This window comes from Kwoniella dendrophila, chromosome 11, assembly GCF_036810415.1.
Source record: "Kwoniella dendrophila CBS 6074 chromosome 11, complete sequence".
In the NCBI taxonomy this organism is placed as follows: Eukaryota; Fungi; Basidiomycota; class Tremellomycetes; order Tremellales; family Cryptococcaceae; genus Kwoniella; species Kwoniella dendrophila.
The window spans coordinates 1,480,847-1,498,987 of NC_089486.1; the positions used below are offsets into that span (position 1 = coordinate 1,480,847).

The window sequence follows — 18,141 nt, forward strand, 5'->3', positions numbered from 1 at the left end:
GCGTATGGTCAGAGCAAATGATGGGTTTCAAACTCCACACATTGTCCACGAAGACGCCATTTTACCATTACCTTTGAAAGGTTTTATCAGTTCCATATTCCTGTTCCGATATTTTCAGACTCGGAGAGTCAAGACTATTAAGGCTACTGGTAATAACCAGGGTGAGGTCAGTAACATCACCGAGCAGTAACGTTCATGAATACGACAGTGTCGCCGAGGTGTTACATCATACAGGTTTCATGAGAGTCGACCCTTTATCTTCTTATTCCGCTCTGTGAGCCATCCCAACAAAAGTCATTCAAACGTCCATTGTTAATGCATTGCCTCGATACGATCCGCTGGGCCTCGATGGACCGATATGACTACCTCACAAAGGATTTCCAGAGCGCTGTGTATTAGAGATACTGTTGGTCCTTTCATACACCTCGGTGTTTGGCTTACGGATCAGCGAAGAAAAGAAGAACCTTGATCATTGGATTGAGGGTCTAAAACTTCTTGTGTGTTTGAAAAGGTATAAATAGCAGGCAAATATTCATTAGATAGACGGCATTGATCTTCATTCCATAACACCTCACTTCGCTATACCAAATAGACCAATTATATACATTCAGTCATGTCCAGTGCTACTGCAACCTCCGTGTGCTGTAAACATGGCGATACCATGATGATTTTAGGCGGCGGAGATGAAATGTGCAACGTTGACGGTTGTTGGCAATTTAAAACAGGTACATCTGCTAGCGCATCAAATTATTCCAGCGGTAAACAACCTAGCTACAATAGCCAAGTGCATGACACAAGTTGCAAGAACCATAAACCTGTCTACTCTGCTTACCTGGGAGCAAGTGTCTGTAACTCTTGCGGCGAGACCTACGCAGCAACTTTGGTAAGTCAAATTTCTCGCATATTATACCTACTGTACAGTATCCTTTCTTACCAAGAATGTTGACTCGACTGAATTGTCCTGATAGCCTCCAGCAGGAAATTCCGCTTTTGGGCAATTCGCAGCAATTCCACAAGGTCAGAAAGCTAAATACACTCCCAGTAAGCAAATACTACTCTGTCTTCTCGTAGAAGTTATATCCAAGTGTCGATGGTCTACTAAATCTGTGATTCCGCTCCAGAGCCTAAAGCTTCCGCCACTATGACCTTTGATGATTATCACGAGTTTTCTAGCTTCGATCCTGCTGGAGTAAGTGTACTTTCTATTTCGCGACTCGCAATCTGTATGACTGACCCCTTGGTCATGATCATTTGTAGTATCAAGAGGAAACTCAATCTGCAACATCTGCAGGACAAACAACGGAAGACGATAAATACGTGTACACCTGAATTGCTGATGGCACTTGCTCTGCTAAGCGAAAGTAACAAGGAGGAGATTAGTCACAACTTGAGCTATTTTGTCCATCGTAATGTCGCTAGAAACGCATATTAGACATACTTTGGGCAAATTTACGCACGAGTGATTACGGCTCCGATATTGCAGTTCATCTCTCTTCTTAGATGCGTATATACCAAAATGCAACTCGTATTTTCTCTTTGAATCTGATACTGTGGCAGAGGTGTTTCAGCCTGAGATATCTTTCTCCAAAGCATCAGATCGCACATGCTGTAATGAGCTTGTACAATTGATATCAAGTGAAATTACTTATCAGTGACAGAGCTGCCATAATAGTTGGTGTGTTTGTTATCAGGGACAGCATCTACCAAGAAGTCAGGCACATTGTTTTCGGCAATTATCCTTTCGGAGCTAAAAATGGCATCATCGGGATACAGTTCCTGGTTGTTGTTTGTTGTTAAATATGTTATATATGTGCTTACATTTCATTCAAATATATTATGAGTAACCTTATCATAACGTTCAAGAAGGATTCAAAGATCACTACACACGCGTCAATTGGAATGGATTGAATATAGATTGTCACAACAAAGAATCAACTAAAATTATGGAATATCCAGAAAGTGGTCCGTCTAGAATCCCTTCAACCCCTCAATCTGATCAGAACAACAACAATAACAATATCGTAACAAGCCCAGACAAGGGAAAAAGAAAAGCAGACGGCCAACAAAGGGCGAAGAACTTACAAGCTTGCGATAGATGTCGGACCAAGGTGAGTCACCGATCACTCTTATACCCTAACCTTTGCGCTTACTTACTTTCAAACCCCCACTCAGAAAACCAAGTAAGCTCGGCATGCAACTTTCGCGTAACATAGCTTCAGAATTGACAAACAACAGGTGTGAACCTTTAGCAGAACGACGTGACTTATGTCAAGCTTGTAATACAGCTTCTTTGATTTGCACCTTTGACTTACCTTTAACAGCTTCAAGGACTAAACGTATAAGAAATGGATTCTATCAATCTCATGGAGCAGTTTGGTCAGTAGATAATACCAGAAGCTCTAGAGGTGTGGAAGCTAGCGATACGGACGATAGGATGTATCCAGATAGATATGGAAGTGAATATAGAGAATCAACGCCTGTTATTACACCGAGAGCTAGAAGCGTGTTGGGTTTAACACCCCTACGGACTACATCATCGCGAAGAGAAGGTAGGTTGATATCCCCTAACACTCTATGTCGACTGGAGCTGCTTCTGATCTTCGCTTCGCATACAGGTCCGACTGCAATATCTTATATCCTTCATTCGACTCCTACATTACCTGTCACATATCTATTAGAATACGATGAACTCAGTAATCTTTCAATGATCATCAGTCCTCCTGAATCCGGTGACGGATATATATTGGTCACTTCCCCAATTCAAGCTCCACCATCCGTTGACCCACCTTCACATGTCGTAGAAGCTCTTAGATCTCCAAGTTGGACTGAGGTGGTGAATCGACTTATGGAAACATTCTTAGTCTATATTAGTCCATTGATACCCATTGTCACAAGGGAAGAAATGCCGGAAGTCACTCAAACTTTGTGTCATGCTATGGCTGCTGTTGCTGCTGCCAGACGTAATTGCCCCAAAGAGATATTCGATTGTCTGAATTATATAGTCACACAGGAAATGTATGAACAAGGTGAGATTTAGTATCGTTTCGCATGATTGTTATAGCTGACTCATATCGAAAACAGATACGTTGAGTGATGTAAGCAAACAAAGCGTTCAAACTTTATTGGTTACTTGTTTAGTAGATGAATTAGCTCTGCAAAGTGGATCCGCTGCACCAGAAAGTGTATCTCGTACTAGATTGGCAGGAGCAATCAGATTGGTGAGTACGTTTGAATGCAAGGCGATCAAGGTACTGATCTCATTCGTCTGATAGGCTCAAGACCTATCGATGGATCGTTCAGAAGGGGCTGGACTTGAAGCTGAAGCAGATCAGCGTATATGGCGATGCGCAGTCATTCTCGATCAATGGTTGGTCTTATCATTAACTGCTCAGGACACCATGTATGCTGACTTTTCCCTCAGGAATGCAGCTCGAACTGGATCTCGTCCAATAATATCGCCAACATTCCTTCTGAACGATCTCCCTGATGCCGCTCAGAGCGAGAACAGTTTCTTCCATCACCTTTTCTCCCTTACTTTGATTCTTACAAGAGTATTAGCGTTACTATACGGACCTAGTGGTATCAATAAAACTAAGAATCATGAAATACAGGATGTCAAACTTAGGTTGTTGAGGTGGAAGGAGGAATTGCCTTCTGTATTAAGATTCCACGGATCTTGGTCTAGTTTACCATCAGGTAAGTACTGGTATTCAGCTTCTGCTATCATCCGAAAAGCCATATTGAACTTCAGGCTTTGGATAATAGGAATACTACATTTATTGCATACTACGGCTACCTTCCTACTTTATCGACCATTTATGCGTTGGTCATTCATTTGTCCCTCTCACATTGACTTATCACTTGATATCCCTGTTTGGTCGGATCTCAACCCAGCAACGCGACAATCATTAGAATGGGCAACGAATCAAGACGAACTTGCGGATTTGCTGTTTTTCGGGCCATATGCTTTAGGTCTGATGAGTATAATCCAGTACCACTCGTATGCTAGGAGAAGAGAATGGGATGGCGTGGTTATACTAGAAAAGTTTAGAGAGACCGCCAGTAGATGGATAGAAGGTTGGGGAGAGGGTAGAATGCCTTTACAAACTTCTGTAAGTAACACCACGTGCAATGATATCTGAAAGAAATATAGCTTATGATCTCTCATAGCAACTCCAAGTGATTTCACTTCTTTACGCATGCGTTCAAAAGGCTTCCCAGGAAGGCAGAACATCATATGATCTGACAAGTAGTAGAATTGGCTTAAATCCTACACCAGGTGTATTGAATAGATTACCCGAAACCGTTATACATGGGGTAACGTTCCTCAGAGATCCAACACATCCTAGAGGTGGAGTTTTGATAGCTACTCAAAAAGCTGCTCAGGAGATCAAAGATCTTCCTCCTGATACAGTTATCATCGGTGGTCCACCTCCTCAATCTGCAACTTCGACTTTGGATCCAAATACAATAACGGGAACGTCTACATCGAATATATTGGGATCAGCGGGATCAACAGAAAACGTCAATCCAAATATCGCGTCAACAAGTTATGATGTTCTTGGATCAATTCAGGCGGGAATCAACGTCGACGCGAATACAACCACTGGCGGAACAGAGAGTATCGATGGTAGAGTAAGCATGTCAACGCCAGATTGGGAAGCTATAGTCTCGAATTTGATTCATCCTCTAGGAGACGGTCCACAGGGTTTGAATGAGAATTAGATGTATTATGGGAGACATTTAAAAGTCTGTAGATTACCCCAATGTCGATGCATGCACAATACTATATATATCCGTCGATCAACCGACAGAGCGTTGTTCGTGTTTTGCCTAAAGTATATCACCTCAGTGGCCTGCATATCGGTATATGATACAGGCTTGTCCAAACTTTAATGAACGCAACAGTTAACAATACATATACCATATTTTTCACATATGTTCCTAAAGACAGACACTACAAGAAATATCACTACAAACTGATTTAAATGGAATCCTTTGAACCATCTTTCGCATCACCGAAATTTTCCAAAACTTCCAAATTACCATGTTTGAATTTTGTTCCAGGGGCATTACCATAAGTTTGTGCACCATGTACAGCTTTTACTCTCGCTGCTACATATTCACCAGCAGTTACAGCTGATTTTTCATCCACTTTTTTATCTTCAGGTGTTATGTAGCCTAATCTTTCTAATAAAGGTGAAGGTGCTACTACAACTGGTACATCATCATTTGGTCTACATCCATAAAGAATACCAATTCGACTACAAAAAAGTTCAAAGATGTTTGGTCAGTTCACGAGATACACAGATATACGGACCAAGGAGAATTTTAGTCAACTTACTGGATATGTGCTTGATCAGGCGGTGGTCTGGTAACTCGATGAATCGTACTTCTCAAGTAGCCTGAGAGAAGAAAAACATCACAATCAACGACGGTCCGGATCTCAGCATTAGATGATGAACGATTCTGACTTACCCTTTGTCATAAAGCTCAAGGTATCAGCAACATTAACCACTATTGAACCTTTCTTAGGTTTGATATCTCTGTATATACCATCTGCGAATTTGACTTGTAACCCAGAAACAGTTTGAGAGAATAGTAAAGTTAAAGATCCATAGTCTGTATGTGCCCATGACCATAAATTGTTACATTTAGCATCATCTTCTTCTGATCTAGGGTGATACATCATCTAAATATACGTCAAATAATTGAGAATCAATGTTAGCTACTGTGGTACCTAATTCAGATAGATACTGTTTGATAGGATATAGTACGGACTGTAATGACTTACATATCTTAAATGATCCTGACTAACTTTTTCATAATCATGTCTATCAACGAAATAATTTTCAGGTAATTCCAAAGCTAAAGCGAATAAAACAAATAATTTTCTTGCAACATCATACCAACATCTTCTATGAAAATCTGAAATTTCAGCTTCATGAGCTTTTATAATTTCATGTCTTGGTGTTTCAGAAAAATCTTTTGTATATTTTGGTATATTTAAAAGTTCCATATTATCTAATACATCTGTACCATTTATCGTTCTTTCGTATGCCTAAAGACGTAACAACAAAAAATTGGATTTAGTATAAGAGTACTGTAACTTTATATTGAGTTATACAGAAATCACGTATGAAAAGCCAATAATGCCAAGACGCAAAAAAGAAAAGAAAACTTACAGCTCTATAACCTAAATAACCACCATTTTTAGCATCTATTGAATTTGATTTTCTTTCTTCCAAAGGTAAATTATAAAAAGCTTGACCTAATGCAAATTGATGTTCAATTTCTTCTTCTGAAAATCCTGTATTTGTTACAGACCAAAAACCTAAATCTTCAACTTCTAATGCATGTTTAACTCTTTTGACTAATTCAGCTTTACCTTCTTCAGTATCAAAGATGTTTAAAGGCAATTCAGTCAATTCAGCCCAATTTAATTCATGAGTTGTTGGGGTGGGTCGGTCCCATTTCGGAATTGGGTATGAAATAGCCATTATTATTATTGTTAAGTTATTGTTCGAGGTGTTTTAGCTGAATTTCTTTGGGTTCTGTGTTCAGTTCGGTAACTTGTTTGAAAAGCAATTCAATAATAACTTTTCTGTCTCTTCTGCTTTTATCGTCACTTGTTCTATCCTTTTGGTCTTATATACTTGAATGACATTGTTTTTTTCCGTTCCCATACCACATAAGCCCGTCCGAAAACTCCATTTTTGCCCGAGAAGAGTTTTCATTCGAATTGAGAAGTCGGACTTGATGGCAGCACGTCATGAAGATTGTTCGCTGGTCGCAATTTGGGCTTTGAAATGTATTTTTCAATAACAACATTGATCAGGTCCGAAAGATCGACGACGACAATTATAGTCAATGTTTGGCATTTCGGAGGTGAGTCCTTCGCAATTGACGCGCAATAACTCGTTCATCCGAGTTCCGAAATCATAGAATAGAACTTTGAAATCCAACATCTTGATTCCTTGGTACCGCCAACCCTGAGCTCGTGATTGCTTCTTCTTTCCTGTTTCGTGTTTCGTAATAGATACTTTAATGAGCTGTGAATGACAAATCAGAGGTATGATATTTGATTGTGTCGATCTTGCCAGTTCTTCCAATAAGATATCCAAACAAGCTTAACGAGTTTTGACGTCTTTATCAAAGCTAAGGTGAAGACCAGAAAAGGAATAACGTAATATTCACCATCTCACCTCCACTTTTCTATTTGTTACCAATGAAAAAAAAAAAGTCATCTTTCCCCCGGTTCCAGTTCCGGGTTCAGATCCGGATCTGATCGGAATAGCGCAATGTTAACTAATCTATCTATTTGTCAACTTGTCATTGATTTTTTCAACTTCATGAAGTATTGTCAAAATAGGTTTTCATTTTGTGAAGGCTAACCACCGAGTCGATCGTGGCATATATAGTCTACGTGACCTGCGATAATCTTTAAAGATCCCCCGTTGACCAAAACAAACAAAGTCATTGGTTAATCGGTTACTGTAATCCAAGGACCGACTTTAATCAAGATATCATCGGATTTACAGAAAATCAAAGTCGACCTTATCAAAGTGATTATACGAAAAAACTCAACACAGAGACAGAATGAGTGAAATCGATTCCAATGAAGTAGTTCGTCTACGAGAAGCTGAAAAGCGAGTAGTCAGAAAAATTGATAGATTACTATTACCTATCATGTTGGTAACTTATGGTCTACAATATTACGATAAATCCGTTTTGGGTACTGCTGCTGTTTATGGTATCTTGAAAGATCTTGTAAGTTCTATGTTTCCTACCTTTCTCAGGATCAGAAGAGAGCTATATTAATCAAATCTTTGGGGGGTACAGGATTTAACACGAACAGTCAACGGTGTCACATATACTACTCGATATAGTACAGCAACTGCCGCTTTCTACTATGGTTATATTGTTGCTGTAAGCCCATTTATCAAAATCAATTTGAGATTCGGGGCATAAAGCTGATACACAATTTTTATCGAAAGGTCCTTCCAATGGGTTTATTATTCGCTCGACTACCTCTAGCTAAATCAGCTGCTGTATGCGTTGTCATTTGGGGTTTAGTCTGTATTCTTACTGTGATTTGTCATAATTATCCAGGATTTGTAGCTCAAAGAGTCATACTGGGTTTTGTTGAATCAGCTGTATCACCTGCTTTCGTTGCTATTGTTGCTCTTTGGTGGAAACCTCAAGAACAAGCTAAACGAATTGGTTTCTTTTATTCCGCTACAGGTGTAAGTGAAATCTTTACAGATCTATGCGAATCGAGCTTAATGTAAATCAAAACCCAATAGGTATTCAGTATGTTTTCAGCTTTGATTAATATCGGATTAGGTAAAACTGGAGGAACACATCCATGGAAATCAATGTATTACTTTTGTGGATCTTTAACTATTGCATGGGGATTTATAATTTGGTTTTTTTTACCTGATTCACCTTTATCACCTGGAAAATATTTTACTGAAGAAGAAAAATTAATATTGATAAAAAGATTTGAAGAAAATCCATGGGGATCAAGTCAACAATCGATTAAATCAAATCAAATTTTAGAAGCTTTTGTAGATATTAAAACTTGGATTTATTTGTTAATGGGTGCATCAATCTATATTTGTAATGGTTCTGTTACTGCTTTTGGTGCAAGAATTATTTCAGGTTTCGGTTATACACCAATTCAATCAAATGCTTTATTAGTTCCAGGTGGTTTCGTAACTGTTGTAACAATTGCTTTCTTCTCTTATTTCGCTGATAAATATAAGAACATAAGGACTTTGGTAAGTACAACAGACTAAACCATTTCGAAGGATATAGGTCGCTCTTGCTTATGTTCAATTCCTATATAACAGCTACTTCCCGCCAGTACTATCCCAGTGATTGTTGGTGCTCTAGTCATGTGAGTCACTTCATTTCAACCATCATAGTATATCCAACTAATTGCAATTAATTCAGCTGGCAAGCACCTTGGCATCCAACTGTCGGTCCGTTGATCGGTTACTATCTGGTTGCAAGTTTCGGTGCTCCTTATGTTGTAAGTAATTTCCAACATTGTTTGGATTGATCCTGATAACAAGAGCTGACCACGATGTATATTCAGCTTTTACTTACTCTGGCTTCATCAAATACCGCTGGAGCCACTAAGAAAGGTGTTACTTCAGGTTTCATATTTGTAGGTTACAACGTTGGTAACATTGTTGCATCATAGTAAGTTGTCTTGTAATTTCTTGCTTTTCTCCTCAATCACATGTCATACTAATTTCTATGATATGAAAATAACAGTCTTGTATTTGCTCAAGAAAAGAAAATCAAATATCGATCAACATGGATAGCAGTGATAGTTTGTATGATATTCGCTTCAGCTGCATCAATCGTTTTGAGATTTTTATATATTGCCGAAAATAAAAGAAGAGATAAATCAGCTTTGAACAATATTAGACCTATAAATGAAGAAATTTCAGTTGAATCAGCAGAAAAATTAGCTACAGAAGGTCATACAGGTATTCCAATTGTAGAAAATCCAGAATTTTGGAAAGATGAAACTGATAAACAAAGACCAGAATTTAGATATACGTTGTAAAGAGGTAGATGAAGAGAGGGTCGTGTGAACATCTCGAAAGAAGGAGAATGCTTTTCTCTGTATCAGTCTGGCGTAGGATTTTACGTAGTTATATAGTACATTGGGTTTGTAGTTCTCATATATTCAGCTTAACGTTAATACTTCTGGTCTAGCCACGCTTGATACCTTCATGCATTTTGTTATACATACTGTACAGTCATGCATGTTACCATACCCATACTATACGCAATCTGTGATGCTACGCCGTGCTATTCAGACGTTACTGCTTATATTGATGAGGCAGTCCAGTAGAGTACATCCTTGGATGGATACACATGATACGATGGGCTGCTCAGATTAAGAAGCACCGTGAATCTGGCACGTAATCAAGTGAGGAATCGTAAAAAGACATCTATGCATCTATAGGTTGCTTTATCGAATTGTAATTACGTCGTCTTGCCGGATTTTCCCCTCATTCCACCTTTCCATGCTATTACTAATATGATTTATCGAGTGGTGATACCAGAAGACAACGGAGGATCGGTGACAGGACTTCTACTACCACCTCTATTTTCTTCTTCCAAATCATTCAAATCTTCATGTATCGGATGACTTTTAACTGCTCCCAAACCTAATAGTAACGATATGAACCCTAATCCAGCAACAATAGCTAAAGTACCGAAAGCAGCTCTACAGGCAATTATATAAGCGTTTACTGCTTTTGCTTTTAAAGAGGGTTCTAATTGGTGTAGGTATGATAATGATTCTCGAATAGATTTGATTATATGTTTTGATCCCTTGCCAGTAATATTTGCTTTTAATTGGTGTGATAAGACGTTTTGTAATACTGCTTGTGATCCTGATATACCAATTACACCTCCTAATGATCGTATTAAGAATATCATTGAACTTGCTGCGGCGTGTTCTACAAGATCAATTGATCAGCATTGATATTGAACTAGTCATGTCGATAATCAGTATGAGGGAGTTCAAGTGAGAACACTTACCTGTACCAGCCATATCCAAAATATTCATCAAACTAGAAATGAATCCAATACCCATTCCAAGATGAACCCAAATCAAATGTATACCAAATTGAAGCTCATTTTTTCCTGTATCATTTTCAAAGCTTAACGCTAGTAAAGCTAAAGTTCCACCAAACAATATGAATGAACCTAACCTTTGAGCAATATAAGCGAGTTGTCGGTAATGATGTAAGAATACACCAGTAAATGCTGAACCTATAGGTGCAGTCAAGGTTGGATAAAGTAATCTTCTTGATGCTACTGATGCTGTTGTCAGCAGGGTTGATTGGAAGAATAGAGGAATCAAGTATAGTGACTAATCAAATCATAAAAAGGGTAATCAGTCTATCTGTGATGGGGAAAGATGCGATAAGAGGTCTGTTACTGACACCGAAGATAGCCATAGCTCCAAAGAAATTAAATAACACCAAGCTCATCATATGTCTATCTGCCAATAATTTGAGAGGTAAGACGGGTAGAGGAGCTGTTCTTTCATGTCTAAAGAATGTGAAAGTCGTAATGAACACACCCGCGAGAGCGACTGGTATTATGGGACTATTCCAAGGTATCTCATGTCCTCCGAGATTGACAACGACCAAGAGAAGTGTAATGGCTGTCATCTATGGTCCTATCAGCTATTGTAAATTCGCTCAGATACACGTGATCATGTTGAAGCTTACGAGTAATCCACTTCCTATATAATCAATATCTTCAGCTCTTAATGTACTCTTAGTGTCAACTCCCTCGTTCAATTCTTTCAGTTTGGGTCTGACTTTCGATATGAACACTGTGATAGCGAATAAACCAGCTGGTATAGGAATGAAATATGCAAATCTCCATCCGATCGAGTCGGAAAGGAATCCTCCTAGAGAGGCTCCAGTCGCTGCGCCGAGCTATCAAGTTCTGTACGTTAGTTACCTTTGAAAGAACTTGTATTATGTGGTAATGACTCACACCGAAGATTGTGTTATTGAACGCTTGGTATAGAGGTCGTAACCTGAACGGCAAGATATCCCAGGTTACCGCTTGAGCACCAGTAATCAATCCTGCACCTATAATAGAGGGTTGCATATCAGTAATCGCACAAGTGTCTTGTCTCAACCAAGCGAACTTACCTCCAATACCACAAATAATTCGAGCAGCTATCATTTGGCTCAAAGATTTACTCAATCCACATAATAGACATCCAATGGTGAATATGGTTACCGAGAAAAGATATATTTTGATTCTTCCGAAAAGATCTGATGCTCTACCATACAGCTATTGGGGTTCGACGTGTAAGTTTTAGGGATTCCACAAGGGCGATTCTATCCTGACTTACCGGTGACAAAGCAGTCGACACAATCAAATAGGAAGTTGCTACCCATGCTATATTATCACTTGCATGGAATTCTGCTCCGATCGATGATTGCGTTGAGGCAGCAATGGTACTTTCGAAAGCCGCTAGAAGTGTGTTTGACAGTAAAGCTACGCAAATGATCAGATTCGGACTGTTTGTATAAACACGTCACTATACGCAATTCGAAATCTGTTAACTTACCAGGCATAACCAACAGGTAATCTGTCCTTGTCATAAACCCAGGTTCTTCTCTTTTATTCCTTGCTTTGGCTAATAGAGCTGTACGTTCCGACATGAACGAAGCGGACATCACAGGTGGAGGTCGGGTCAGGTGATCATCGTGCGGCATTTTACAGATGTTTCAGTGTGTATTATTCGACGAATATGTTGATAATATTTGTCGATTCTGGATGCGATCCTAAGAGTAAGATAGATCCATATATACGTTGAGTTCTATGATATTGAAATATCTGGAGAAAGATGATCAATTGTCCTATTGATGATGACTCATGAAGTTCGTTTACGATGTTGTGATATGAGGTTAAACAATTAAATTACATGATTTCTCCAACTTTGACTAAGAATTTCGTCAAGATCTAGTTTGCTCAATTGACCGACGGGAAAACTACTTGCGCAGAAATTCCTGGTTCATAGCTGAAGGTAATGATCTATACCCTGAGAATGATAGCTCCACTTACGCACGACCAATGCCATCTGGGATACTGCACTTCCGACATCCAGCGATGAGAAGTAGCTGCATGGCCTCTCCTTGCTCAGTACCATAGTATGTGATATTTGAGATGATAGGTGGAAATTATGATACTCTATGAGAGAAAAAGACAAATGAACAAGAGATAAAAACGGTTACACTAGATCACGACATCGAAATTGACAATTCTATAATATATCTAATCATATATCATACTCAGGCACAGGATCATAACATGCATCCCAGCTCCGAACATCAGTCCGGCGGCAATCACCGAAGCATGCAGGTCACGTGCCACTGGAGCTGGAAGATGGGAAGCTAAATAAGATGGTGGAGGTTAGGTCAATTGGTTCTCATCCTTGATCCCGAGATATATTAGACATATTTCTCAATCACCTCTTTCTATGTAACCAGGTGATATCGGCAAAGATCAATCAGTGAGACAGTCTACAAGTGAACTAACACTTCTGCCTGTGTCAGCAACATGTCAGCATCTCAAAAGGATTTCTCTCTCGATGGTTTATTTGGAGTAAAAGGTTTGGACGTGGTGATTACGGGTGGAGGTACTGGAATAGGTGAGTGATTGTAAATGGCGTTAGTCGAACAATGGTGAGGAAGCGTTTTGCTCAGTAAGCTTCCATCCTAGGCTTCTACATGGCTAAAGGCTTTGCCGTCAATGAAGCGATTACCCATATCGTTGGACGAAGACAGGCTAAGCTTGAAGAAGCTAAAGCAGCTATACTGCAGCTGAATTCAAACGCACAAGTAGTTATGTCAGTGAAGACCTTTAAGATACAAGGAAGAGATACTGATACCTTAAGAACTATTGTAGTCACACAGCAGATATATCCTCTCGATCAGAAGTTACTTCCTTAGCATCTTCATTATCCAAAGTAGACGTTTTAATCAATTGTGCTGGAGTCGTCTTCCCTGATCCCCCATGTACCCATCTTACACCATTACCGGAATTACAAAAAGCATTACTTTCATCACCATCTGAAACTTGGTCAAACACATTTCAAGTAAATGTGGAAAGTGTATTCTTTTTATCGGTATCTTTGTTACATCTTTTAGCTGTAGCGCCAAATGGTGGCAGAATCATAAACGTTTCTTCAATTGGATCAACAATGTCAGATCCTAATACACATCAACCAGCTTATCAAAGTTCAAAAGCTGCCGTGAATCACCTGACTAGGTTATTAGCCAGTAAATTTAGAGAACATGGTGTAAGAGTCAACGCTATTTCTCCGGGTAAGTCATTCATGTACCAAGTAGCCGATATGAATCTTTGTACAGTCGACTAATACTTTCGGCTGTAGGTTACTTCCCTTCTCAAATGCAAGATCCGAACAATCCAAAAAGTAATTTGGCAAGATCGAAAGAATTAGTACCTATACATAGAGGTGGTGAAGAGGAAGACGCGGCAGGAACAGCTATCTGGCTAGCTAGTAAAGCAGGAAGCTATGTAGATGGTCAGGTAATACCACTTTCAGGCGGTAGGGATTGGGGATTAGGATCTCAATATTAGAGCCAGAGTCAATCGGGTCTGTATACATTGTTCCTCATCACATTTGGAGACGAAGGAATTTCAATCGGAGGGCTTGTGTTGTACTACTTGTCGTTACATCTTTATGCTTATCTGCGCCAAGTCAAGATACCTAAACTCAAAGCAAGCCTATAAGTATCAACGAGGTCTATTGAGGATAGGTTGTACGGAGCTCTAAGGCCACTTGATGCCGGCTGAACCGTGCATTTCACAATGTCTGTGTCCTTCGGTTCTCTCGCAACCAGGATGGATGACACCTTGCACTTTTCGGACTAGTATAACATCCTCATATTCGTCATTCTTGTGCAAGAAGTAAATCCGAAACAATCCGCAAGTTTGGTAATGCTGTTGCACATATTTATCGGATTCCAGCTGGAGTGGGAGGAGTGACGAGGTATGGAGGAGGGGTTGTCGAAGTATTGCGTAATGACGATCAGGTCCGAGTCCGAAATGACAAACGAATCAATTCCGGGAAATTACACAATCGTTGCTAACTTCACTTCCGAATCACGACAATTCGGGTTTTCATCATCATTCTGCTTTTATTCTTCGCGAACATATGCCTTTATGAATTCTACAATTGACACAATTTACCATCCGAATATGCAGATCAAGATTGGTATCATCGTCTTTATCCGCTGGATACTGGGGTAGTGCTTCAACAAGTATGTGGAGAATCAGAATCGCTGCTCTGTTAGGCTTGGTCACTCTCGCGCTCGCTGTAGCCTTACCTTCTCAGGCGCCTTTCAAATCAAACAATTCACTTCCGGCCCATTCATTGAGGGAGATCGACTCATGGGCTCTGAATCCCACAGGTGATGCAGCTGTCATACGGGTAAAGACAAGCGAGAAGGGACAGTAAGTATCTCACCGGGATAAGGGATGGTGACCGGGGTATATTGACGCGCGTTGCTTTATTAGGTCAAAACACGAATTACATCTACTAGCTATCAACGCTCAATTCACGGTACCTTCAGTCCTGTATGGCTCAGCAGCTGACCAATCTGTGTACACATTCTTGAATGATCAAACTTTCTTGACGATTTCTCCCGCGAATGATGGGCAATGGGAATTGTTTGTTCAAGATCTCAACTATACCACTTTACCTCCAGCTTATCCACCTTCCGCATCTCCGTGTGATTCAATCGGAAAAATCGCATCATCATCTAAAATCACTCAAGCTGTATATGCTGCTCAAGCTGATATCTTGGCTTTACATACCGAATTCAAAGAAGTGATTCTTGTTAAATTGGTAGGAGGAAAGGATGAATGGATGGTTCAAACACAGCTTGTACCACGACCTTATAGCCATCCGGTAAGTTAGCGAAGAAGTAGTATTGACATATATATAAGCTGATCATAATTACGCATATGTTAGGAAGTTGAAGACTTGACGACAAATGGTACACATCTACTCGACTCAACTGTCAGCATATGGGAAGGAGGTAGTTCGTCCTCAGTGAGTGAAGTTGTTCCATGATGTTCATCGAGTAATGGCTAAGCCACTTGATTCGACTATAGATCATCCTTCTCAATCTCCAGGATGTTTCATTACCTCAGCATATAGTAGCTCAAGCCTCCGATGTCATCCTCAGTGCGCCAGCCTTCGAGGGTAATCACGATATCGCTTGGTTATCCCAAAAGAAAAGCGAAAACCGTAAACTTTGGGTATTTAATAATGAAGCGAAATGGGAAGTTGCTTTGAACTTTGATCGTTCGCCCGAAAAGATTATCGTAAGTGGTCGAACTTCTCTACAAGGCTCGGTGAGACTGATACCGTATAATCGATTTCTAGTTTTCCAAAGATGGAAAGGCTATCTACCTTCTTACACCACATTCCCATGAACAATCACTCTATCACTTGTGGACACCCTCTTTCAACGATGTCACATCAATCAAGCCAGTGAGAATCCCTTCAAACGGGACCATTCATTCGGCTATACATGTAGGCATTACTCCACTTGATCATGCTCATCTGATTGGTGTGAAAAGTGATACTTTAAAAAACGAGGGAACAGAATTATGGGTTATCAGTCATTCACCTCATGAGGATCCGACGTATAATTACGAGAATATCAGGTTGACATATTTCACGGGATGAAGCACAAAATACACATGCATGTTGTGTACTAAGGTCGATCAAGTGAGCTGTGCATCATACTTATTCCATATTTGCACTTCCATCTTTTTTGAGAGCAATTACTCCTATGGGCACTCGGCCGAGTACCGAACATCGCGGGCATGAATTTGGATTGCGCAGTATCGCTTTCATATCCAGGTTAATTTCCACTCAATAGCCTGAATATAGACGATACGTTTAGACTGGCTGCTACAATGATCCGATGCGTATACATCAATACTGATTTCTAAAAACTGGACTTAGTAGGGAATGTCAACGAAAATGCATCTGTGAACGTCAACAACATTTTCACAGATATTATCGTTATCTGACAAGCTGGAAATCCTTGTTTATTCAAGGTTCTTTGTGCTCTGCCTGCTCGTGGTCACTCTTACTGATCATCTCACCCGACCTTCCACCCGAAGTTACCCTATGGCGTCACACTTTGTATCAGCTAGAACAAGGGTTCAATAACTATCCTTTAAATTGCACGAAGATCCAGCTCGCTAAAGAGAAGCGAGTTTGTCGCCTTCGATTTGTCTACAAAAGATGCGTGCGAATAGTCACTCCACAGAGTAGTACGTGATTTGGACTAGAGACCTATAAATACATTGAAAAAATTACTGTCAATCGTGTGCAAATTCATCTGTTATACATTTCAACAAACAATTACCATTACTTCACAAAAAATCATCGAAGATGCCTGACCAATCAATATTCGAAGGAATGACTGAACATGGTGATACTACCATCGAACAATATGATGGGAGAAGTTATATCACCAACACAAGTTTTCCAAATACTGGCGGACGTATCTGCTTCACTGGCCCTCACCCAACCTGCGATAGACACAACACAAAAATGTCAATAAGACCATATGACAAGTATAGGGGAATTCCTACCTCCTGGGTATGCGATACTCAAGGATGTACATCAGATGAACTGTTTTATGATAATAGACCTTCCCAGCCTTCCCAACCTTCGGAGCCCTCTCAACCGTCTGAACCGTCTGAGCCATTTGAGCCATTTGGTTCACCTGGGCCGTTTGGGTCACCAGGACCGTTTGGATCTCCTGGGCCATTTGGAACACCAGGACCGTTTGGATCGCCTGGGCCATTTGGAGCACCTGGATTTTCTGAGCCTTCTAGTCCTGGTAGGCCTGGTAGAACAGGTAGACGTGGTAAGCCTGGTAGACGCGGCTGGCCTAGGGAGTCTATCACATCAAGCTCATCGGCTACCAGTACTAGGGTAAGTGTTATCTTGCTTCATGTCCGCACTAAAAGACATCGCTGCGTTGATCTCGTTGCTGCCTTTATGCTAATCTAAGCATTCCAGCCTGCCTCAAAGACAATTAGCTCGATCATATCGTCTAGACCTGACAGATCAGAACGAGAAGAGAACCCAAGGGCAAGGAGCTCAACATTCATTGCTTCCGAGAATGACAGCAGTGTACCAGATACCCCAGGATACAAGGGTGGGTCTAAAAAGTCTACAAAGCCAACCGCTCTTCAAGCCACTGTCAAGGACGAAAGCGAAGAGGAAGGGTATGTTGTTGTGGATGATTCAAATGACGAGTTCGAAATAATCTAGCGTTCTCCGCTTGTTCAGCCTTCTCGAAAAGCTCCTGATACAGGATAAAAGGTATTATCACCTCATGAAATGCATTTCTTGACCGTTATCGTCGTCTACGCGCTCTAATAGCTTTGCTGTATAACGTTATCCTGAATTGGCCGGTTACGATTCAGCGATGTTACAATTGAGCCAAGATACCGTTTCCGACTGAGAGGCAAAATGAGGCTGAGGAGGAGCTAGTAAAATGAAGCTCCTATCGTTGTTTTCGA

The 18,141-nt window shown here is 40.3% G+C and overlaps 8 protein-coding genes across 8 annotated transcripts; 6 read left to right on the forward strand and 2 right to left on the reverse strand.

The window, feature by feature from the left end:
• Positions 1-661: 661 nt before the first annotated feature.
• Positions 662-1,329, forward strand: L201_008105 (uncharacterized protein; the record flags this gene model as incomplete). The annotated part of the gene is made up of 4 exons (XM_066223803.1): positions 662-883; positions 969-1,041; positions 1,122-1,189; positions 1,258-1,329. 4 exons carry the CDS (start codon positions 662-664, stop codon positions 1,327-1,329), a joined length of 435 nt encoding a protein of 144 aa, XP_066079900.1.
• Positions 1,330-1,943: 614 nt separating this feature from the next.
• L201_008106 (uncharacterized protein) lies at positions 1,944-4,725 on the forward strand (the record flags this gene model as incomplete). Its single annotated transcript, XM_066223804.1, has 9 exons — positions 1,944-2,108; positions 2,173-2,180; positions 2,236-2,549; positions 2,616-3,026; positions 3,082-3,218; positions 3,273-3,367; positions 3,422-3,696; positions 3,766-4,112; positions 4,171-4,725. 9 exons carry the CDS (start codon positions 1,944-1,946, stop codon positions 4,723-4,725), a joined length of 2,307 nt encoding a protein of 768 aa, XP_066079901.1.
• Positions 4,726-4,984: 259 nt separating this feature from the next.
• On the reverse strand, positions 4,985-6,500 carry L201_008107 (uncharacterized protein; the record flags this gene model as incomplete). Its single annotated transcript, XM_066223805.1, has 5 exons — positions 4,985-5,264; positions 5,345-5,405; positions 5,479-5,692; positions 5,795-6,061; positions 6,186-6,500. The coding sequence occupies 5 exons, from the start codon at positions 6,498-6,500 to the stop codon at positions 4,985-4,987; spliced, it is 1,137 nt and encodes a 378-aa protein (XP_066079902.1).
• A 1,099-nt stretch (positions 6,501-7,599) lies between these two features.
• Positions 7,600-9,583, forward strand: L201_008108 (uncharacterized protein; the record flags this gene model as incomplete). The annotated part of the gene is made up of 8 exons (XM_066223806.1): positions 7,600-7,770; positions 7,843-7,929; positions 7,998-8,246; positions 8,307-8,783; positions 8,856-8,902; positions 8,959-9,037; positions 9,104-9,210; positions 9,286-9,583. The coding sequence occupies 8 exons, from the start codon at positions 7,600-7,602 to the stop codon at positions 9,581-9,583; spliced, it is 1,515 nt and encodes a 504-aa protein (XP_066079903.1).
• Positions 9,584-10,068: 485 nt separating this feature from the next.
• On the reverse strand, positions 10,069-12,275 carry L201_008109 (uncharacterized protein; the record flags this gene model as incomplete). The annotated part of the gene is made up of 8 exons (XM_066223807.1): positions 10,069-10,487; positions 10,570-10,903; positions 10,977-11,207; positions 11,268-11,480; positions 11,542-11,639; positions 11,703-11,847; positions 11,909-12,054; positions 12,128-12,275. The coding sequence occupies 8 exons, from the start codon at positions 12,273-12,275 to the stop codon at positions 10,069-10,071; spliced, it is 1,734 nt and encodes a 577-aa protein (XP_066079904.1).
• An 844-nt stretch (positions 12,276-13,119) lies between these two features.
• Positions 13,120-14,163, forward strand: L201_008110 (uncharacterized protein; the record flags this gene model as incomplete). Its single annotated transcript, XM_066223808.1, has 4 exons — positions 13,120-13,210; positions 13,282-13,408; positions 13,468-13,886; positions 13,955-14,163. 4 exons carry the CDS (start codon positions 13,120-13,122, stop codon positions 14,161-14,163), a joined length of 846 nt encoding a protein of 281 aa, XP_066079905.1.
• Positions 14,164-14,848: 685 nt separating this feature from the next.
• L201_008111 (uncharacterized protein) lies at positions 14,849-16,282 on the forward strand (the record flags this gene model as incomplete). Its single annotated transcript, XM_066223809.1, has 5 exons — positions 14,849-15,039; positions 15,103-15,496; positions 15,560-15,640; positions 15,703-15,915; positions 15,977-16,282. 5 exons carry the CDS (start codon positions 14,849-14,851, stop codon positions 16,280-16,282), a joined length of 1,185 nt encoding a protein of 394 aa, XP_066079906.1.
• An 879-nt stretch (positions 16,283-17,161) lies between these two features.
• Positions 17,162-17,890, forward strand: L201_008112 (uncharacterized protein; the record flags this gene model as incomplete). Its single annotated transcript, XM_066223810.1, has 2 exons — positions 17,162-17,548; positions 17,636-17,890. The coding sequence occupies 2 exons, from the start codon at positions 17,162-17,164 to the stop codon at positions 17,888-17,890; spliced, it is 642 nt and encodes a 213-aa protein (XP_066079907.1).
• Positions 17,891-18,141: the final 251 nt, after the last annotated feature.